Source organism: Staurois parvus, unplaced genomic scaffold (assembly GCF_062004578.1).
Source record: "Staurois parvus isolate SC_StPar_1 unplaced genomic scaffold, SC_StPar_1.0 ptg000114l, whole genome shotgun sequence".
Classification (NCBI taxonomy): domain Eukaryota; kingdom Metazoa; phylum Chordata; class Amphibia; order Anura; family Ranidae; genus Staurois; species Staurois parvus.
In genome coordinates this window covers 8,504,776-8,529,177 of record NW_028317910.1, presented here as the reverse complement: position 1 = coordinate 8,529,177, position 24,402 = coordinate 8,504,776, and the positions used below count along the sequence as shown (strand labels likewise).

Below are 24,402 nucleotides of genomic sequence, written 5' to 3'. Positions count from 1 at the left end.
TTGGCCTAATGAGATAATGAAACCAGAATTCTGCAGATTATATTTTATGTAATAAACTATAGGTCATGTAATAAACTATATTATACTCATTGCTGGTAATTGTTGTGTATATCGCTCATTCTGGCTGGAAGGGCGTGGCTACAAGGTCACACGCACACCGCATCACTTCCACTTGTACGGAAGACGTCAACACTACGTTTTGCCCGACGAACGATTTTTTTAGATTGGTTAATGTGGGCCACGATTTCGACCAACGAACGAATGCCTCTCGGTCGTCGGATGACCGATCGGTCAATTTCCTAATCGTGTATTCCCACCTATTTTTTTTTTTTACAGAATTACAGACACAACCCAATCCAGACTAACATTGTACTGATTCATAGTGGACATATTTACAATATCTTGCCTAGAACCCCTGCCATCGTTGGCACATTCCAGGAGGTTCTGAACTTACTCAGTGGAGGATGCACAGGACAATGCTAATTTGTATTTTAAAATGTATCTGCAGCAAAGAGATTTTTTTTATTTTTTTTATTTTTTGGATAAAGTTGGTAAATTTTAGAAGACACAGATTAATGCAGCAAGCAGTTTAGCTCTAACACCTCTACAATCATGCCCACCCCAATTTACGAGAGCAATTGTTACATTTCTCCTATGGGTCTGTTTTTTTGACAATAACTGTCGTTATTTAATGTAAAAAAGTAATAGATATATACAGTATTTACAGACAAACAACACCCTTTTCCCTACTTTAATCAATGTTAATTTGCCATAAAAATACTACTATAAATCAAATGTATACAATTTTTTTCTATAATTAATTGACTGTATGACACTAAGGGGTATATTTATACAAATTCACATAGCTGTTCATACATTGAAATAGCATGTAAATTAGTTCTGTGCAAATGGGGTAAAATTGATTGTTCTCAGGTTATGTTCTCTGCAATTCAAACATGACTATGGAAAATACTTCAGCACTAGATAGCACTGGAGGAAAAACTTGTTGCTATGATAGTCAGCACCATCTGGTAGTCATAATGCCGTATGGCCACTTTATGTAGATATGGTGATAACGAAAATGCTAATAGAAGGAGAAAGTGGAGTGAGAAAAGGGATGATCTTATCAGTTTCCTGCTGCTCCTTTACTGTCCAATCAGCAGGCTGGGGTGAAGAGAGGACACCATTGTATTCTATAACTGTGTGTAGTGTTATCCACCTGGTTGTGCTGAGTAAATTGTACAATCTGATAGACAAAATGTAAATCTGACTCTCCGTCCTTCTCTATCCACAATTAAAATATAAATCTGACCCTCCATCCTGCTATATCCACAATAAAATATACATCTGACCCTCCATCCTTCTCTAGCCACAATAAAATATAAATCTGACCCTCCATCCTGCTCTATCCACAATTAAAATATAAATCTGACCCTCCATCCTTCTCTATCCACAATTAAAATATAAATCTGACCCTCCATCCTTCTCTATCCACAATAAAATATAAATCTGACCCTCCATCCTTCTCTATCCACAATAAAATATACATCTGACCCTCCATCCTTCTCTATCCACAATAAAATATAAATCTGACCCTCCATCCTGCTCTATCCACTATTAAAATATAAATCTGACCCTCCATCCTGCTCTATCCACAATAAAATATAAATCTGACCCTCCATCCTTCTCTATCCACAATAAAATATAAATCTGACCCTCCATCCTTCTCTAGCCACAATAAAATATAAATCTGACCCTCCATCCTTCTCTATCCACAATAAAATATAAATCTGACCCTCCATCCTTCTCTAGCCACAATAAAATATAAATCTGACCCTCCATCCTTCTCTATCCGCAATAAAATATAAATCTGACCCTCCATCCTTCTCTATCCACAATTAAAATATAAATCTGACCCTCCATCCTGCTCTATCCGCAATAAAATATAAATCTGACCCTCCATCCTTCTCTATCCACAATTATAAGATGAAAAAAAACACTGGATTTACAATATTTGTATAATGACAGTTTGATAGGTTTCTAGTCCTGATAATGGCTGAGTGTGATAGAACAATGAAGTTTTTTTTCAGCTGCCAACACATTCCACACCCCTCCATACTACATTATGCGATACACTATCAGCATTCATTCCCAACAAAGGAATCCATTCTTTTAGTTCATATCACAATTACAACAATAAACTGAGACCAATAGTATCCAATCATGGGCTAGTATTCTTAACCTGACCATAGATGGATTGAAGTTTGTCCATTTCTGCAGGAACCGACTGAATTGGATCCATATGTAGCCACTCCTACTCTACAGAAATCAATCTAACAACTAAAGTTTGTCGAATGGGCTTGTTGGAAAATTTTTCATGAACAGTAATTGCAGTATATTCTGACAGCAGAGAAGACCCCAAAGTCAGAATACAATGGCACAGCAGGGATGATTCCTCCATCCACCTTGTTTGTGTGGATGGAAGAATCTTTTTTTTTTTCATCTACCTTCTGGCTGAGCTAGCTATGGCCAGCCTAAGGTCCCTTTCAGACAGGGTGGATTTTGCTCCGCAGAGGATCAGCTCACAGATCCCCTGCTGATCAGAGCAGAGCGGGCGGATGACAATTCCAAGTCTGCTCGGTTTCTACAGAGTGGACATGGACAGAACCCTCTCTTCCCTATGAGTGGCCAGGAGCAAACAGACTTAGCTGCCCATTTGCAACCAACTTCAGCCTAAATGGAGGAGGGTGGATTCCCTTCCTTTTTTTTTTAGTGGACCGGATCGGTCACGGAATCAGGTGGGTGTAAACAGCCACAAGTCTATTTACACCCGCCCATCCATAGGGATGAATGGGTCTTTCGATCAGGTCCATATGAAAAACTGATCGGAGGACCAGATCAGAAGGGCTGTGTGAGAGGGGCCTTAATTATGGTAAACCAAAACTTCTCATTGGCTGCTATATTTGCATTGTATATTGAATATCTTTATGTCACATTTAAATAGCAGGACAAGGCAACAAAACATTCTGATTTAGAATGTAAAATATATAAGTAAAGTGCTGCATAAAATGTCGGAGCTATATAAATACCTGTAATAAATAAATAACCGTTATGTAGAACTAGGCATTACCAAAAATGCCTGAATCCACTTTGCCAACATTTTTAGTTAAATTTGCAGATTTTTGGGGACTTAAAATGACGATGGTTTATGGTATTTATTGGCTGTATATGGCCTCTAAGTAGTTATTCTTTGCCTTCTTTTACCTTTTTCTTGTGTATTTTGACTTTTGCGCTTATAAAAACTTGTCTTAAAGTAGAACTATAGTGATTTTTGGATAGAGTAAGGGAGGGTCACCCACGTCAATTTTTTTTTTATTACATCTTTGTCTGATTTGGGAGATTTGTCTTCACTTCTTGTCCCATAGCCAAAACAGGAAGTGAGAGGACATTCCTGCAAATTGAGGGAATCCCTTCAGGACCCCCACCTCGCCAGAACTAATGTTTCATAGGAAGATTTCCCCTCTATTACTTTTCTGGGGACAACCCACAATTTGGAATTTTCTTTTACTTTCACTTTCAATGATAATATAAACAGGACAAATAGAGAGGGTGAATCTCCCTAATGGGGGCACAGAGAGCAATAAAAACTGAGAGGGGTTCTAAGCTCTCTCCACTCTATCCAAAACCAAGAAAAGGATTGGCCTTTAGTTCTTTAGAGTGGCAGGAAATGCTTGCAATAATGTACACAAAAAAAAATGGACAGACAGACAGACATCATGGAAAGTCCAGTGTGTGAAAGTGTATCATCAGTTTTTTCAAGTTTAAAATCCTCAACTTTTCATTTTACCTTGCAATGCTATAAGGTGAAATTGTAGGGCAATGTCAATAATGGCAAATGTCAAAACACAAATTTGATACTAAGGCTCCATGCACACTAGCGGTTTTTTTTTAGCTCAAAAATGGTGGGAAAATTGCTGGATAAAAAATACTGGTAATAGCATTTCTTAGTAGCGTTTTAGTAGCTATCAGAAGCATTTAGGAGCATTTGTGTTTTATTAGCTGTTTTACAGGGGAAAAAAAGCCAGAAAAAAAGCTGTTAAGAGCATTTTAGTAGCGTTTAGAAACGTTTAGCGTTTTTTGTTCTGCTGGAAAAAGGCTCCAAAAAACTACAAAAACATTTTTTTTTTCTGCTCCTAGAAGCTGAAGCTCAAAAAATGCTACTAGCCTAAAGTAGTGTGCATGGACACAAAGGGTAACTCTGTTTAGTTTCTAGGAGTGGAAAAAATGCTAATAACAGCTTCTAGGAGCTTAAAATAATAAAAAAAACTTTACATATCTTGCTCAAATTGGCTTGCTTAGCTGTAAAAGAATCTTGAAGTATGCCAACTGATAAATGACTGAACTTTACTTTTATGCAGGGGAGTATTGCAGGCACAGCCATGTCGATGGAATGCAGGATGTGAGAGTTGATTGTAGCCGTATTAGTGCATTTGCGGCAGAAACAATTGAGTACTGTCCGTGATACATTTTTTATTTGCACTAACATACAATTTTGAGGACAAGCTTTCGGGGAGTGTCCCATTCTTCAAGGTCTGTGAGAGAAACAGAAAGCCATTAGCAGTGTATTCCATGTATCCACAGTCTCACAGTCGGCCTGTTTCAGGATCAGTAATGTTCCCGGGAAACCGACTCCATCGGTTAGAGGGGAAACAGGCTGTAAAAATAAATTATTGACTCATTTACATTTCCTTTAATAAAATGCTTTCTGTGTCCTCCCCACAGGATTGATGACCCAGATGACAACATCCTCCCAGACAGCCGACTCCCCTATGAGCTGCTAGCACTCTTTGAAGAAATGCAGAACAGCAAAGAGGACGCAGTGGCCCCGTACCGCCTCCTGCACTGCCTGCAGATCCTTAACGCACCTGGTGAATTCTGGGGATGTGGTGGAGGGATTTAACGTGAAACCTAATTGTATCTGAATACCACAAACTGAAAACGCTGTTTCATTTATTTTTAACATTGAAAACCAACTCACCCATCCTTGTCTCCATGCTTTATTATGTTGAAAATCGCTTTGAAACCCCCCCCCCCCCCCCCAGCTGTAGCCATCTTGAGTAAGGGCAAATGATTCATGTAACATTTACTTCCTGGAATCCATCTGCCCTTTGCTCAGGCATGCAGGCAGGAGGGTGTGCTTATCTGAGAAGCTCCTCCTCCAGATGAAAGAGGAGAAAAAAAATGCCCATGAAGACTGCTGGGATGTATGACATAATTTTGGCCTAGACCAGAAACCAGGAAGCAACTGAAGAAATGTAAAAAAAAAAAAAAAAAAGTTTAAAAAAAGTGAACATAGTATACCTACCTATCTATTTACTAATGCTAGCAGCATGAGGATTGAAAACATTATGGTTGATTAACAGAGTTTAGTTCCGCTTTAAACAAGCACATCACTGGGAAGTATGGTAGATGGAGGAGGAGAAGCCTGGGGATAGACCATGCCAAAGGCCAAGAAATGTCATACAGCTTATTAATATAAATGAGCCGTGAATATGACAGTAAAATGAATAATACATTTGTGGTGGTGCGATATTTCTAATGTTTTAGTGAGGGGTAGTTGACCACAGGTGAAGAATGACAGACAGAGGAGGACAAGCCTGTAGGTACACCATAACAAACTAAGCCAACTAAGAAACACAGCCCATACGTAAATGAACTGTAAAAATGATAGGGAAGATAAAACCTTTTCTGTGGGTGTGCAATAAGAAGTAATTGGGGGTAATTTTAATTTGGGGTGGAGTGAGATGGGGGGGAAGCTAGTGGATCACAGGGCAAGGACGGCAGGGCAGAGTAGCATGAGCCTTTAGATAGACTACAACAATTAAGAAAAGCATAGAAAGTAGATCATTAACATAAATGAATGAGCAGTGAGTATCACAGTATAATAAAACCATGTATGTACTGTAGGTGTGCAAAAAGAAGTAAATGGAGGTAGTGTTACTTTTGGGAGTGGGTAGGGGGTCACAAGGTCTGGGGGGGCTGGAGAATACAGGTGAGTGGACACAGGGCAAGGATGGCAGAACAGAGTAGCATGAGCCTTTAGATAGACTACAACAATTAAGCAAAGCATGGAAAGTAGATCATTAACATAAACATTAACATAAATGAATGAGCAGTGAGTATCACAGTATAATATAACCATGTATGTACTGTAGGTGTGCAAAAAGAAGTAAATGTGGGTAATGTTACTTCTGGGAGGGGGTAGGGGGTCACAAGGTCTGGGAGGGGGTCACAAGGTCTGGGAGGGGGTAGGGGGTCACAAGGTCTGGGGGGGGGGGTGAAGAATACAGGTGAGTGGCGTACTTGGGCTCTGCTTGCCCTATCTTGCAGTATCTGCCCAAAATGATGTAGCCGAGGTCTCTTCTACCCTACTAAGCCTTCTCCTTTGACAGCACCCCTCCATCAGGGGCACTATAGTTGATGAAGGGGAAGGTTCCTGTGGATAAACTATAACAAAGGCCAAGTTATGTCATACAGCTCATTAACCTAAAAATACAACCATGTATGTAGTTGTTCAATAATAATAGTAATTTGGGTAGCTTTACTTCTGGGAGGGGGTAGTGGGTCACAATGGGATTTCACCAAGGTCATTAGTGGGGTGGGGGGTGGAGATTACAAATATGTGAAGTTCTTGGGTTCTGACTGTCCTATCTTGCAGTGTCTACCCAGAATGATGTTGCTGAAGTCTTTTCTACCCTACTGAGCCTTCTACTTCGGACAACACCCAACCCTCAACTGGTAGGTGTTGCAGATATGGGGAAAGGGATACTACAGGAAATACGCCAACCAAGCGTACAATGGAATATCTGCCTAAATGTAAAGAAAATGCTTCCATCTTATTCAATTGCTGTTTTTTTATGTCTTTACACTTATAATTGGATTGGACCATTTTTGTATTGCATACATTACCTTCACAAATTAGCCAAAATGTAGCAGATAATAAAATCATGTTGTACTTTGAGTAGGCAGGTTACAGTAGGGGAAAAAATTCAGCCCAAAATTTGCATTATGTGGAAGTTATATTTGCTTTCTGTTATCTTCTATTTATGAATATCTATCTTGTCATTTAGAGGTTCTAGCTCTATAATCATTACAAATTAAAAACTTAGCCCGCTTCACAGAAATTGTATGTTTCAGTTTAGGATGGTTGTCATCAGTCAGCTTGTGGGTGGATGCAATGTGGTGGGGTGGCAGTAAACACAGAGTCCAATGCAAATAACAGAACCTGTATTGAAGTCATGACCCAAAAATACAAAATACCCAGCAGGAAGCACCAAGCTGGGGACACTCACAGTTCAAAACAGTAATGCGATGTGGAGAAGGTCCAGTGTGCCAACAACATCTGAGTCTGAGGGTGGAATGTGGCCTGGCCAGTCTGTGCCCAATTAGGAGGATTCCTGGAAAGGATAGTGTGTCCCTATCCTGTCCCTACTCGTTGTCCCTAATGCTAATCACCTTCCCTGACAGATGGGTAACCTGGTCCTGAACAGTCCACTTGCAAAATGTGCGCCAATCCCGGGAGCCAGTGTCTTAAATAGAATCTGCCTGACCCAAGATGGCCATCAGAGTCACATAGGGTGCCAGCATTCATCCGGATCACTTCCCCAATGACCCAAGAAACCACAGAGAAACGGTACCTCCTGACTTCCTTTCCTCCTAAAATGCCGCTGCAGTTGAGCACCACCTGCAGTGGAAAAAGGAGACTTCATCTGCCTATAAGTTTTTTAAAGGGACCCAAGCAGCGAGAATTCTCAGTACCATCCTAAAACAAGCATTACATAGCAGATTTCAGATGGGTTTTTAATTAGGAACTGACTGGAGTCTCAGAGAGTTATATAAGCATGTGACTTAGCCCAGCCAACTCCACCTAACACTGAAATATCTGTTGAGAAGTTACAGGTTTTGATGGAATTACTCTAATTGTTCTTATTTTGGAGCAGACAGAGAGAATGAGCGCATTGTATACCATTCAGCTGGGGGAACTTGTCACATGTCAGAGGTGTTCCCAGCAGAGGACCTCCCACAGTGACCTGCTAGCTATTCCACTCCGAATCTCCTACTCCAAGTTCCATAGGAAACTGACATTGGTAAGTAGTGTGTGTGTGTGTGTGTGTGTGGGGCGGGGGGGGGGGGGGTCAGTAGGATTGGGGGTCACCATAGCTGCCAGCTAAAACATTTAATATGATCTTCCTATAGCTGAGCAGTGTTTGTCATGGAGAATTGACACATCATGGTGGACTATTATTATACCGGATTTATATAGCGCCAACAGTTTGCATAGCGCTTTACAACATGATGTCAGACAGTACAGTTACAATCCAATACAAGACGAATCAGCGGACCCTGCTCCTTAGAGCTTACAATCTAGAAGGGAGGGCCAAGTGATACAAAACGTAATAACTGTGCTGGATGAGCTGATGGAGAAGGTGGAGGCGGGATAGGCTTCTCTAAAGAGAAGGGTTGCAGGGATTGCCTAAAAGTGGACAGAGTAGGAGATACATGACTGAGCATGCTGCATTTAGCATGAGAAAAAATAAAATTATATATATATATATATATATATATATATATATATATAGACAGGTCCACTTTAAGACTAGGAGAATGGCATTTGTTTGTTAGCCATTCTGAGGGCCGGAACGGATGTGGCTAATCTGTATACTCTGTCATGCTATTTGTTTCTATATTAATGTAACACGCCATGCTTGTGTCTTTATCAGGAGCGCACGCTGTGGAGATACTTTCGGTCCCATGAAACACAAGATGACAGAAACTTCTGCCTCAAATGTAAAAGTAGCAGAATAGTGAAGGTATTGTCTGCCTTCTTATAGTTACCTGAATGAATGTTTAAAGTGTTACTAAAACCAACAGTAAAATCAGTCTGTATACACAGTAAAGCATGCTTGTTATACTCACTATGGAACCTAAAGGGTTAATCCTCTGCCCTCTGCATTGTGTAAAACAAAGCTGTTTCATCCTGTCTTTGCTGATCCCCCCCTTTTTTGGCTGTCCCCAATCCATCTGCTGATAGTGCAGAGCACTATGAGATACTCTGCACATGCTCAGTTTGGTGTGTATTGCTAGAGAGGTTTTGTTTTTGAAATTTTGTATTTTCTGGAGGGTGCATGTGATCAGTGCAGGGCCAATGAGCACTGTCTAGAAAGAGGACCATGCTCATGCAACCTCATAGGACAGTAAGAGGAGAATGAAAACTCCTCCTACAAGATTAACCAGTGCTCAGCCAGACACTGATAGCAGTCACAAGACTACTATATATTGCTGATGGGAAATTATATTTTGCAGTTTATATTTACTAAAAAAAATTGCATATCTATGCTCTGTGTATTGTGGAAGAACAGTTATAGTGAATTCAGGATCCTGGGTTTAGTAACACTTTAACAACCTGGGCAGACACAAGTATATGGGAATATATAGAGGTCTTGTATTTCTCTCCTAATTATTGTGGTCAGGTTATATATATATATATATATATATATATATATATATCGCGTAACATCAGACCCCGACCGTTTCAACCCTGGCAGAACGACCACACAAAATGTCTCAAATGATGCTGGAGCGAATATGGCGCAAAACCAGATCCCCTCGCACGTTCTCCCTCTACAGAGCCGCCTTCCTCACCTACACCTCCTCCCTCCGCGCCGCCAAGCAAGCCTATTTCGTAACCCTTATCAACACCCTCTCCACCTGTCCTCGCCGGCTCTTCTCCACTTTCAAATCCCTGCTTTCTCCCCCCCCACCTCCACTCAGTACCTCACTCACCGCCCACGAGATTGCCAATCAATTCCAAAACAAGATTGACGCAATCCGTAAGGACTTTGTTAACTCACAATCTACCTCTCCACCTAGCCCCCCTCCCTCCATCCTCCCCTCCTCCAGCCTCATAGCCGCAATGCCTCCCACCTTACCTAACACCCCGCACACTATCACCTCCCCAACGCTCCGCTCCTTCAGCCCAGCTACCACTGAGGAGGTCTCTAAGGTCCTCACTGAAGCCCGCCTCACCACTTGCCCCCTGGACCCTGTCCCCTCACAGTTCCTCCAGTCACCCTCCTCCTCCATCATTCGCTCCCTCACCCACATCTTCAATCTCTCCCTCTTCCACTGGCACATTCCCCTCCCCTCTAAAGCATGCACACATCACCCCCATACTCAAAAAACCCTCCCTTGACCCCACTGACCTAAACAACCTCAGACCCATCTCCCTGCTACTATTCACTTCCAAGCTCACTGATAACAACCTCCTTGATCCACTACAGTCTAGCTTCCGTCCCCTACACTCCACCGAAACCGCCCTACTTAAAATCACTAACGACCTGCTAACCGCCAAAGCTAATGGCCACTACTCAGTCCTCCTGCTCCTTGACCTCTCCGCGGCCTTCGACACAGTCGACCACCCTCTCCTCCTTACTAAACTGCACTCCCTTGGCATCAGGGACGCTGCTCTCTCCTGGTTCTCCTCCTACCTATCCCAACGCTCCTTCAGCGTCACTCATAACACTGCCACCTCCCCCTCTCTCCCCCTCTCTGTTGGAGTCCCCCAAAGCTCTGTCCTCGGACCCTTCCTCTTCTCCATCTACACCTCCTCCCTTGGTAAACTAATACACTCCCACGGCTTCAATTATCACCTCTATGCCGATGACACACAAATTTACCTCTCCACCCCCCACCTCACCCCCTCACTCTCCGCCCGCATCGCCCACCTCCTGAACGACATATCAGACTGGATGTCTCTCCATTTCCTCAAGTTAAACCTGTCCAAAACCGAGCTCCTGGTTTTCTCCCCAGCCCGCCCCCCCCCATCCTCTCCATCACTACTAGCAACGCCACCATCATTCCCACCCCACACGCCAAAGTCCTGGGTGTCACCCTGGACTCAAACCTTTCCTTCCAACCTCATATCCAATCACTATCAAAGTCATGCAGGCTCCACCTCCGCAGCATCTCCAAGATACGTACATTCCTCACCCCAGACACTACTAAACAACTCGTACACTCCCTCATCATCTCACGCCTGCATTACTGCAACTCCCTTCTAACTGGCCTACCCAAACGAACGCTATCCCCACTCCAGTCTATCCTGAACTCGTTCACCAACCGCTCCACATCTGCCACCCCCCCTCTGCCTATCCCTTCACTGGCTCCCGATTGCCCAGTGCATCAAATTCAAATTACTAACTCTGACCTACAAAGCCATTCACAACGCCTCCCCAAACTACCTAACTGACCTGATACCCAAATACCACCCTACCCGTGCCCTTCGCTCCTCACAGGACCTCCTACTCTCTAGCTCCCTGGTCTCCTCCTCCCACACCCAACTGCAGGACTTCTCCAGGACTTCCCCCATCCTCTGGAACTCCCTACCCCAATCCATCAGACTGTCACCTCCTCACCTTCAGGCGCACCCTGAAAACCCATCTCTTCAGGGAAGCCTACCCCACCCTCACCTAACAACTGATCTCCTCCACTTCTCCCACCACTCCATCCCCCACAGCCACTTCCTCCTGTACCACTTTCCCGTCCCTCCTAGATTGTAAGCTCGAAAGAGCAGGGCCCTCGAACCCCTCGTGTATTGTATTGTTACCGTTTTGTCTCATGTTCTGTCCCCCTTGCTATTGTACAGCGCTGAGCAAACCCTTTGGCGCTATATAAATACTGTATTATAATAATAATAATAATAATAATAATATAAAACTGACCCAAAGCCATTATAATTTCCCTTTTTATATACATTTCTGCTCCTACAGGGAAGACATTTATCTGCACATAGGTGACTTCTTGTTACTTATCCCATGAAACAGAACTGCAAGTAGTCACTTGCATCAGCAAATAGTTCCAGTATTAGATGTCATGTACTGTCGTACTTTCAAAGAATATATCTTCATACATCATAGTGTTATATTTAAATACATATGAAAAACTGAGAAAAAATACAATTAAAAAATTATCCTTGTATTACAGGTGACACATTTTAGAACATTGCCACGTACACTAAGCATTCACTTGAAACGCCTCAGTCGGAGGAATCCGTTGCAGAAGATCAACAGAACGTTGTCCTTCCCACCAGTTCTAGATCTCCTTGAGTGCCTGGATCCAGAACATCTACCACCAGAGGAATATTCTATGGTGAGACAACTGACAATATATTATTAAGCACCATCTGAGATCAATAAAAATGTTACTATGTAAAAAGTCAACTCTACCTAATGCCTAGTACACACATGAGAAAATCGGAAAAAAATACAGCTTTCAGAGGGATTGTACAATAATCCAATTGTTAGTACACAGATTTTCGAGCCGAGTTCATGAGAAGTTATCCAAAAGGGCAAGCAGGACATTTTTCTCATACAATAACAGAATGAACGATTTTAATTTAATCAGTACAGTATTCATCCGTAAAAATCAGGTGGTCAAGACCATACATAAATCGGAAAGTAAAGAACATTACAATACAATGCAATACATTACATCATTGCTGGAAATTGTATTCTGTCTTACAAAAATATTCAAAACTCTGGTAACCTATTTGTTTTCCATATGAGACCAGCATGCAAAAAAATAAAAAAACGATAATTTGTCCAAAATTCTCATTGTGTGTATGTCAAGGCGAGATCTAGCCTATCTGATCTGGGGGTGCAGTAAAAAAAAAAAAGTCGAGGGGCAGAATGTCAACACTGTGTGTGAGTCACTGAGAATCTGTCACACAGTGTTATGACCTGGGAAACACTAGTGTGTATTAGGCTGGCACAGAACCTGTTCCCCTTACTGTATATCAGATGTCACTATCAGAGTCTCCCTATAAATCAGGATTCCTCATCAGCATCCCCCTTTACATTGGGTTCCTATCAGCTTGTCCCCTTACATCAGGTGTCCCCATCAGAGTGCCTCCATCAGAGTTCTCCCTTACATCAACTGTTCCCAACAGAGTCCCCCCTTACATCAGGATCCCTATAAGGGTGCCTCCTTACATCAGGGTCCCTATCAGAGTGCCTCCTTACATCAGGGTCCCTATCAGAGTTCCCCCTTACATCAGGCTCCCTATCAGAGTTCCCCCTTACATCAGGCTCCCTGTCAGAGTTCCCCCTTACATCAGGCTCCCTATCAGAGTTCCCCCTTACATCAGGCTCCCTATCAGAGTCCCCCCTTACATCAGGCTCCCTATCAGAGTCCCCCCTTACATCAGGCTCCCTATCAGAGTTCCCCCTTACATCAGGCTCCCTATCAGTGTGCCCCCGTACATCAAGATCCCTATCAGTGTGCCTTCTTACATCAGGGTCCCTATCAGGGTGCCTCCTTACATCAGGGTCCCAATCAGAGTGCTCCCTTACATCAGAGTCTCCATCAAAGTTCCCCCTTATATCAGGTGTCCCATCCGAGTCCCCCTTAACATCAATTGTCCCCAACAGAGTGCCCCCTTACATCAACTGTCTGCATCAGGCTGACTCATGGATCAGTGGATGCACTCTCAGAGACCGGGGGGGGGGGGGCACAGCTAAAATCTGGGCACCCCAGCACCCCCTTAGATCCAGCCCTGGTGTACGGGTTGTAAGGCTAGGGTCACATCTGACTGGGTATTGGAAGGTGTGTAATTACACACCTTCCCGCACCTGCAGAGAAAAACACACTGCTGCTTATGAGATACGTGGGGTTACCATTAGGCCTAGTGGCACCCCCATGCCCCACCACAGTGCGGTTTCCTGTTCTGGGAGCCACACTGCACTATGCACTTTCCTTGCGGCCATATTTTTGGAAAAGGTGCAGGGACCTTTTCTCTGTGTTTTCAGGAGGCACAGCAGCCCATTAAAAGAAATGACTTCTGTGCCTGAGCAAATGCAGCCAATGGAAACCGCATAGATGTGAACCTGGGGGTAAATGAGATGATTTAAATTTAAGTTGCCAAATTGAATTGCCACTGTTATATTTCCCCGACCAGGGGTGGACTGACCATTTGGAAACTCAAGCACTGCCCGAGGGCCCGGGGTCAGTAGGGGGCCCCATGAGATGCCCCTGGTACCTTTTTCAGAGGCTTTTTTGAGTTTGGGCAAGGACACGGGGCCCCATGATCCCCTATTGCGCCGGGGGCACCATGAGTTGTCAGTCCGCCCCTGTCCCCGATATTCAGGAAACGAAATTTCCCCGCATACATTTCGTCCCCCTGAAAAGAACATAAAGGGGTCAATCTCTCCTGTTGGATTACCAACTTGTCTGTGTACTGTGTAGCATTGCCACCTCACCAGTATTGAATTGGAATGTTGAGTTTTTGTAACTGCCTTCCGGGTTCATGAATTACTTTGCAGAACTTCCACATTGGGCACTCTGCATGACAAAACAGACTCCTCAATGTATTTGGGGGTACCCTGCCCAGGTGTTCTGTGGCTTTCCTTCATAATTACAATGTAACTGTATTGTTACATTAGGCACAATTTCTGGTAAAATGAACAGATATTTATGTGCACTTGGATAAAACAGTGTGGGAAATGTGCATTATTGTAGGGATGTGCTGTATTATTTTTTTTTTTGCCCATGCATTTCTATGGTCCTGAATTTCAACAGTAAATAAATGTCTGCGTGCTTAGTAATTCCCCAGCCCTATGGCTAGGATCCCTTGGGGCTACCAAGGTACATTTAAACTCACCTGCCTTGTTTTGTTGTCTTTCAGCTGTGCTATAATTATCGCCTGTTTGCCGTTGTGGCACATTCTGGCACTGGCGGCCTTGGTCACTTCTGCTGTTACATCAACAGTCACAAAGACGGCAGATGGTATTTCTTCAATGACTCCAGCGTGTGCAGGGTGAGGCAGTGTTCATGGAACGTGCCCTGATAATTCACTTGTCCTTGAAAAGTATACAACTACTCTTCAATTTACAGGCATATCTCGGTTTACGAATCTAATTCGTTCTGTGGTACTTTTCGTATAGCGAAAAATTTGTAAACCGAAACGCCGTTTCACATAGGAATGCATTGAAGACCAATTAATCCGTTCCGGAGGTCAGAAAAAAGTAAACGCTACTAAAATACTGCATGAGTTATTTTATCAAGTCATGTGGTATTTTAGTAGTGACAACCATGTGTTAATGTTTCAGCTTTCAGCGGGATTCCCCACTGACAGCTGAATGTAAAAGAAAGAATTGCTAGCAATTAAAAAAATAATTTAAAAAATGGCGTGGGGTCCCCCCTCCCATCTATACCAAGCCCTTCAAGTCTGGTATGGATTTTGAGGGGAACTCCCACACTAAGATTTAAAAAAAATGGCGTGGAGGTCCCTCCCAAAATCCGGTTTTTAAATGTAATTACCGCTTTTTTTTCTTTACTATAGCTCAGAGATTCAGCTATCACTTTCCCCCAGCTAAAAGAAAGTAAGTTTCCTTTCAGTTAGTTAAAAGACACGATGTTTCCTTTTAGTTTCTTAAAAGAAACAGTTTCCTTTAACTCTGGGGAAAATGACAGCTAATTCTGTGAGCTATAGTGAAGAAAATAAAAAGCCGGCAATTGCATTTAAAAATTGGCACCAACATATACTTCGTATGGTGAAAAAAAATTGTAAAACAATTTGTAAACCGAGGCATTATTTTCAATGGATTTTCATTCGTAAACCGAAAATTACGTTAACCGAGGCGTTCGTAAGGTACACCTGTATATTAAAAAAAAGACTTAAATAAAGTTTTAAAGCAGAAACAAACCCATTGATTTAACAGTTTAAAAAAAACAGTTACATTCCTGGCATGCCAGGAAACCTGTCACATCTGCTTGTGCTCTTCAAACTGTCAAACCATCAAATGACTGGTGTCATAACTGATCGCATGTGAAGCATCCTGGCAGTTGTAGATCACAAAGAGGCTGAGATGGCAGCTGCCTTGCCTGAAAAGGATAGGAGGGTTTAATTTCGATTTATTGACTGATATGGAAACATTTTAGCGAGGTTAAAATTTGAAAATATACTTAACAAAGTACTCGACTCCCCTCCTATCACCTCTCAGTTGTTTTTTTTTTTGCCATCTTATCCATATTCCCGAGTTCTCTTCAAAACACATACTTTTTGCTCAGTGAATCCAGAGTTGTCTTGCTGTGATCCACTGTTCGGCTGCCATACAGGGGGACCCTCACCGCCATCTTGGTCCTCTTCAGCTGGCTGCCTTTTCTGGTTAAGTGTACCAGAAGGCTGCATGACTGCGGACATGGCTGGCCTAGGCTAGAATGGTGGCAGAGGGTGGGGCCAAAGAAAAAAATAGATAAGCACAGAAAAAAAAACAATTCTGCTTGGGGGTGTTAAAAGTAACTAACTCACTTTTGGGAGTTAAAGTGGAGCTCCACACAAAAGGGGAAGTTCCACTTTGAATCTTTGTCCCCCGCTCCCCATTAAGGATTGGCTCCATTGGGGTGGGGGGGGGGGGAGTTTGACAGGTACCCAACTCCCACTTCCACTGCGATTGCCTAGGCCATCGGAAGGGGAAGTTGTCCTCCCCTCCCCTGTCTCCCTAGAGTCTTCTGGGACACTTGACTTGCCATTCACAAAGCGCAGAGCTTCTCGCACATGCGCAGTGGGCACCCGGCTGTGAAACCACAAGCTGTCACAGCCGGGTGCCCTCATAGAAGATGCCGGCATCGGGGAGAGAGGACGGCCGGTGAAATCAGCAGCGGTGAGGATACCACTGGACCGAGGGACAGGTCAGTGGTTGTATTTTAAAAGTCAGTAGCTACAGTTTTTGTAGCTGCTGACTTTTTTTTTTTTTCCAACTGGAACTCTGCTTTAAGTTCCATTTTAATGTTGTAAAATGTGTTTATATCTCTCACCCTTCCAGAATGGTAACATTTCCTGCAGTAGTTTTTATCTCTGACAATCAATCTGCCAGCAACAACACAACACCAGAATATGATTTTTGATTAAAGTTACCCTTTAGAGCTGGTTCACACCACAAGCACTTCAGTGCGTTTTTGCTCTGCATCAAAAATGCATGGACTGTGTTTAACATGGATTCCTATGGCCCTAGTTCACACCAGTGCAGTGCATTCCAGTGCAGTCAACAAAGGTAGAACATGTTGCATTTTTTCTGGATGGATCTGGAATGTGGCAAAACACAACAAAAACACGTTTGTCCTCAACTCTGATGAAAAAAAAAGGTGAAAAATGCAGCGGAATGTATCAAATATGCACCAGCATGCATAAAAAAAAATCGATCATGCAGAAACGCATCCAGAATGCAGAATGTAGTGTGAACTGGCCCTCAAACATGACATTATACAGTGCTGTGAACAGGGGCGGACTGACAACTCATGGGCCCCCCGGGCAATAGGGGATCATGGGGCCCCTGTGTCCTGGCCCAAACTCAAAAAAGACTATGAAAAAGGTATCAGGGGCATCTCATGGGGCCCCCTACTAAACCTGGGCCCTCGGGCAGTGCCCGAGTTTCCAAATGGTCAGTCGTCCCCTGGCTGTGAACAAGTAGTGTTAATATTACACAAAGATAACCTAAGTAAATACAAAAGGCAGTTTTTAAATAATGATTTCATTTATTATGGGAAGTGAGCTGTCTAAACTTGCCTGACTGTATGTGAAAAAAGTAATTGCCCTCTTGCTAATGTAGCACCCTCCTAGGTAAGATGCTAGGATGTATATAGTCTAGTTTAGTATAGTGTGCTCCCCTGATAGGGAACACATAGCAGCTTACTGCATAACAGAAACATACAATTGTTTAGTAAGAATATCCTGTGTGTCTCACAGTGCTGCTGCTGTGATTGGTTCCTCTCTATCCAGGTGACCTTGGAAGGTTCTGGGTGAACAGGGGTGACCCATGCAGACCTGCAGCATGAATATGGATACAGCCCCAGCCAATTACAGGGAGTGGTGCCCCTATGCATGCTGGGCACTAGTATTTATATTCAGTGAGCACATGTGATCTAGGTTCTTCTTCTTTCTCTTCCTTCCGAGAAGGGAGTTCCAGCTAGGTAAGAGGCTGCCTGGTGGGAGGCCTCGGGTGAGAAACCCGAGGGCCAGAATACTGAAAGCCAGGCTGCTTCTGAAAGTTGATTGAGGGGGATGCCTACAGATCCCGTCTGGTATATACAGAAGAAGGTGACCTGCATAGAGGGACTTGTGAGTACAGACTGTTCTACATGGATGCTGGGACTTGTGCTGTTTAACCCCCTCAGGATCTATATAGTCAGCTGCTGGGTGTGAGCTAGAGGGGACACCAGTTGGTGTCCAGAAAAGCAAGTTCTGCATGTACACAGAGGGATTTTGCTGCATTCTTTATACATTCTGCTATGCCAATCTACTTGGAGAAAGCTGTCCTCAAGTGTGCATAGTTCAATTCAGAGTGTCCCACTATATCCCTTCCCTATCCCAGTTCTAAAACAAAAAAAAAAAACAACAAAAAACTACAACTCCTAGACTGATCATTGGAGTAATGAGCTGATGTTGTGTGCACCTAGCTATAGAAAATGCTGTGTGCTTGACTGCTGGGGTCTAGGGGAAAGCATGAGTAAGATACAAGTGGCTCCTATGTGGGTATGCATGAACTGTGATTAACCAAATTTTTTTTTTTCTTTGAAAGCTGAGTTAAATTTCACTTGCCACACCCAGGCCTGTTGAGTCAAGAAATCACTTAAACAGCAGCTGTCTGACAAAGCGAAGCACACTAAAAGATTAAAAAAAGCAACATATAAAACATATAATATAATAAAAAAATTCAAGCACAGATTAGAAGCAAAGTAAATGACATGTATCAGTCTGGAAAGGGTTACAAAGCCATTTCAAAGGTATTGGGACTCCATCGAACCACAAATGGAGAAATTTGGAACAGTGGTGAACCTTCCCAGATTACCAAAATTACAAGGTCATAAAAGAACCCAGAACAACTCCTAAAGAACTGCAAGCCTCACTTGTCTCAGTTAAGGTCAGTGTTCATGATTTAACAATAAGAAAGAGACTGGGCAAAAATGGCATCCATGGGAGATTTCCAAGGTGAAAGCCACTGATGACCAAAAAGAACACAAAGGCTTATCTCACATTTGCCAAAAAACATATTGATTATCCCTAAAACAAATATTCTGTGGACTGATGAGACAAAAGTTGAACTTTTTTGAAGGTGTGCATCCTGTTACATCTGGTGTACAATGAACACAGCATTTCAAAAAAGAACATCATACGAACAGTCAAATGTGGTGGTAGTGTATGGTCTGGGGTTGCTTTGCTGCTTCAGGACCTAGACGACTTCCCATAATTGATGGAACCATGAATCCTGCTCTCTACCAGAAAATCCTGAAGGAGAATGTCCGGCCATCAGTTCGTAACCTCAAGCTTAAGCACACTTGGGTTATGCAGCAGGACAATGATCCGAAACACACCAGCAAGTCCACCTTTGAATGGTTCAAAAAACAAAATTAAGGTTTTGGAGTGGCCTAGTCAAAGTCCAGACTTAAATTTGATTGAGATGCTGTGGCATGACCTTAAATCGGTCATTCATGCTCAAAAACCCTCCAGTGTGGCTGAATTAAAGCAATTCTGCAAAGAAGAGTGGGCCAAAATTGCTCCACAGAGATGTGAAAACTCATTGCCAGTTATCGCAAATGCTTGATTAAAGTTGCTGCCGCCAAAGGTTGCACAACCGGTTATTAGGTTTAGAGGGGGATTACTTTTTCACAAAGGACCAGGCAGGTTTGAACAGCTTTTTTCCCTTACTAAATGAAATCATCATTTAAAAACTGCATTTTGTATTTACTCGGGTTACTTTGTGCAATATTAAAATTTGTTTGATGATCTGAATAAGTGTGACAAATATGAAAAAAATAAAAAATCAGGAAGGGGCAAATACTTTTCCACTGTACTATAGGCTATTTTTTGAATGCTGATAGTCAAACATTTATTGGTGTATTACTTTATTATTTTTAATAGCTGCCTCTATTGTAGGTGTCCTGGGATGATGTCAAATGCACATATGGGAACACAACTTTCCGCTGGTGAGTATATAAGGGATGGGATAACCCCATATGGACTATGGAGAGGACATTCTAAAATGATAGCAGTATTTCAAAATAATCCTCAGTTATATAGCCGCTTCCAAAAGTATGCATTGAACTAAGTGACTGAATGTTATCCTGCACTACCAAATAAAATGACCACAAACTAACTCCCTTTAAATATTCAGTGTTTGTATCAATAGCGAGTGGCTGCAGATAAATGACAGTGTTCCCACAATCCAGCAAAATACCAAATAAAATACATTTTTGTTGCGCCTTCCCTAATCATTAAATCTCCATACTAATAAATATCAAATTATAGTGCAAATTCATACATGTGAACCATAAATAAATATATAAGCGACTATAAAAAATTATTATTTTTGTACATATAAAAAGTCCCAGTAAATAAAATGTAGAGATCTTCAAACAGTATTGTTCCTTGCAGTAAATTCCAAATACATTCCATGTCAGTATCCTTAATCCATGCACAGTGACTCCCACCACCATTCACATATGTACTCACCATTAGATGTGACCTGAATGCAACTAGGTCATAAACACTTTCCCCACCCTGGGGTAGATCACAGGCTTCACTCCATTATAACCTTGATACTCCAGATCATAGGGGCTGCTTTCCAATTCCTGAGTGTATGGCTCTTTAAATTCTTGGATTCCGCTCTGCAATGTAGCTCAAGGAACAATACTGTTTGAAGATCTCTGCATTTTATGAACTGAGACTTTTTATAGGTACAAAAATACTATTTTTTTTAGTCACTTATATATTTGTTTATGGTTCACATGTGTGAATTTACACTATATTATGATATTTCCTAGTCAAGAGATGATTGGGGAAGGCGCAACAAAAATATATTTTATTTTGCAAAATTATACTTCGAAGAAAGGTGATAGAAGATTCAGTAAATGGAAAGGAATAACTAGAAGCCAAAGAAAATAATGCACGTTAGACAGGAATAAATGCTCCCACAGTAGGGATGTGCAAAATTAGGAGTTTTCATTTCCCCCAAAATGTATTTATTTTTATTATTGGTACTTATATAATGCTGTCAATTTACACAGTGCTTTACATGTGTGTGTGTGTATATATATATATATATATATATATATATATATATATATATATATATAATATTCACATCAGTCCCCAACCCTCAAGGAGCATACAATCTAAGGTCCCTAACTCACATTCATACATACTAGGGCCAATTTAGACAGGAACCAATTAACCTACCAGCATGTATTTGGAGTGTGGGAGGAAACCAGGGTACCTGCAGAAAACCCACGCTGGCACAGGGACAGAAACTCCAGGCAAGTGGTGCCATGGTTGGGATTTGAACCAACAACCCTAGTATTGTCAGGTGGAAGTGCTAACAATTTAGCTACTGTGCTGCCCTCTACAGACGTTTTCAATATGTCTTCATTTTGGGAAAATGCATTGAATTAACATGGGAAGACAAAAAATGTTTTTTTTTTAAAGCTGAACTCCAGGATAATAAGCAATTATATAAATTGTAGAGTTATGTGTATTCTTATTTATATCTTTAGGTGAATTGTGTATTTCATTCAGTGGTAAAAACACATCTCAACTATGGAGTTTTACTGCCCCCAAAACTGCAAATGTAAACAAGCCCTTACTGTCCTGAGCCCCCTATAAAGCTGCTTTCACAATGATGCAGTGCGGTTTACCTGCACTGCAGGTGCACAGCAGTGCACCTGCAGCTTTCCTGCAGGCTAGCTGCTCTTTTCCAGAAACGTCTATTAAATCTTGCAGGCATGGTGCACTTTCAGAAAGAGCACCAAACCTGCATGATATAATAGAAGTGCTCTTCCCTGGTTTGAGGTCAAGGGACACATGCGGCCTGTGGGCCACAGATTGAGCACCCCTGCACTACAGAAAACTACAGGACGAAGGCGGAGACCAGACCAGTCACCCAGCACAAGGAGAGAGAGCAGCAGTAAGTGGTCTTTATTACAGGAAGCTCCTGCACAGAGGTAATGTTTTACACTGCATAGTGTACGAAATCTTGCAGCTAAAACTGTTCCTATATCTCCGTATTTGGCTCTTTGCTCAGAGTTGCTGTTTTAAACAATAACACTTGCAGTGCTGCTGTAGATTTGGCAATGAAATGAATCTCAGTTCTTGTATGTTCTTTTTCAGGGGTGTGACAGCATGCCTGCTGGTCTACGTGCAATCAGACGCTGTGACAGATGACACAAAACCTCCCATGTGACCTCTGGATGGTAATACAATGGACAGTCCTCTGTGTAGTCACTCTCCTGACAGTCTGTAGGCACCATGTCATGTGACCAGACACACCCTACAGCCATCATAGTATATAACATTCTATCTATAGTGAGGGATATATTCTAATTCCTGACATAAGCAGAGTAAAATGTACATTTGATGGCATTCTGGTTCTTGAATATAAATGACTTATGTCATATTGAGGAAAATGCAGCAAGTTAAAATAATGAGCCAAAATACACTTTATATTTAGCCCGAGTCGGTCATACTAGAGCCGGCCATCAATGTGCAATAACAGCCCCTTGAAGTGACAAACTTTGGGTGGCTTGGGTTAGCGCCCATGGGCAGCAGTGGATAACACCTGTCTGATCGCACTTGGGTGGGTGGGGGGGTCCAGCCAAAAGACATACCTCAGAGTGGAGGGTGCCTGCACAATGAACTGCCTTCCTTTGTCTATGGGCACCTTGATCTGTGAATCCAGCCTGTCCTTCCCTAGGTGTATTGTATGGTGCAGGTGCTGCTTTGGATCCAGTTCAGCAGAGGAAAGTCGGATGTCTCCTTGCTCGTCATTCTAAGGGAACTGTTTGGTCAGCTTAAATGACAACTTCTAGCAAAACTCTCCTTTAAACTGGTGAACACAACGGGGAATGAAAAAAAGCTCTGCCAGGTGTTTACTCTCTTATCAACGGGGCAAAGACAGTAATAAAACTATTTTTCTAAAGAAGAATGTGGAAGCATGAGAGCCTCTGTTTTCATTGCATTCTGTGTTCCCACTGGAGACATCTCACTCTTTGGACACCAGGACAGGCTGCAGAAAAAAAAAAAAGAAGATGGCAATAAAAGCCCACTAGAGGTTATAACAATCTCTGCCCTAACCAAGCCCAAGAACATTTCTATCATTTGGTCAGAGATGGGTTTTAAGTTTCAATGCTAAGATAAACGTCTGGTCCTAGGGAGAGGGAAGGAAGAATTCTATACACTCAGCTGACTACCTGTTCAGAAATCCCAGTCAAGGCCACTGCAGACAGCCACTGGGGGGCTTTATATACTATGATAATAGTGTACATTGAGCATCATAGGAGATTTATTTAGGGAAACGTTGATCCAGGAAATATCCGATTCCCTCTCTTGGGATCGGAAAGTAATTTTTTCCCCTGCAGGAGCAAATTGGATCATGCTTTGCTGGGTTATTTTGCCTTCCTCTGGATCAACTGTGGGTGTAGGTTTATAACTTTTTTTTTTTTTTTTTAATATGGTTGAACTAGATGGACTTTTGTCTTTTTTCAGCCAGACTAACTTTAAAACTATGTGACTATGAGATGTGAACTCGAAGATACATACTGGTGTGGGAGCTTTCCAAACATATCTGAGATCTGGATTAAAGCAGGCCATACACTGGTAGAATTTCAAACGTTCATACTAAAATTCATAAAAAAAATTCTTAGTGCATTTGATGATGTTATTTTTTTTTGGAGTCAATGGACTTTTGCAAATGAAAAAAAACCACATACACTGTTAGTAATTTATTCATTCAAGAAAGATTTTCCATCCTGCCCCTTCAAATATTCTCATCACTGCATTCGAAGACTAACGTCTATTTTACTCTAATGAAAATCTACTAGTGTATGGCCAGCTTTAAAGTCTTTAATAGGAGAACTTTAAAAGAGGCATATTAAGTGATTTAAAAAGCTTCAACTGCAGGTGAGCAATGAGAGATGATCACTCTCTGATCTGTGTACAGCTTCCTTCGAAGCACAACATTTAAAAATGTTACAGTTCCTGTTATATTAGTTATAATGTATCCTGCTGCCATTTCCAATGGCACATTGCAGAAGGGATGAAAATTGTACCTGTTTGCTTGGATGTAGCTCCATACTAGTAAAACAGTTTTGAAAATTGCATTTTTTTTCAGCTCTTGTACAGCAGAAATGTGTGTCTGAATGTTAATGTTGTTCAATAAAAATGTGTCATATATAAGTGGAAAAGGAGAAGTGAAAGCCTAACATTGGCCAACATTTTTGGTTGTGAAGTCGTAAGCTTTGAAGTGGTAAAATAAATGTCAGGTTTTTATGTCTGTCTGTGGGGAGATTTTCCCTCAA

The 24,402-nt window shown here is 42.1% G+C and overlaps 1 protein-coding gene across 1 annotated transcript in view; it reads left to right on the top strand.

The window, feature by feature from the left end:
- Nucleotides 1-22,468, top strand: part of USP18 (ubiquitin specific peptidase 18) — a 32,396-nt gene extending 9,928 nt beyond the window's left edge. Inside the window, exons 3-10 of the mRNA XM_089671886.1 lie at nt 4,783-4,928; nt 6,719-6,798; nt 8,001-8,147; nt 8,781-8,870; nt 12,043-12,207; nt 14,741-14,872; nt 19,988-20,037; nt 22,217-22,468. Of these exons, the coding sequence (XP_089528012.1) occupies nt 4,783-4,928; nt 6,719-6,798; nt 8,001-8,147; nt 8,781-8,870; nt 12,043-12,207; nt 14,741-14,872; nt 19,988-20,037; nt 22,217-22,289 (883 nt within the window). The 3' untranslated portion in view covers nt 22,290-22,468. The remainder of the gene's footprint in view (nt 1-4,782; nt 4,929-6,718; nt 6,799-8,000; nt 8,148-8,780; nt 8,871-12,042; nt 12,208-14,740; nt 14,873-19,987; nt 20,038-22,216) is intronic.
- Nucleotides 22,469-24,402: the final 1,934 nt, after the last annotated feature.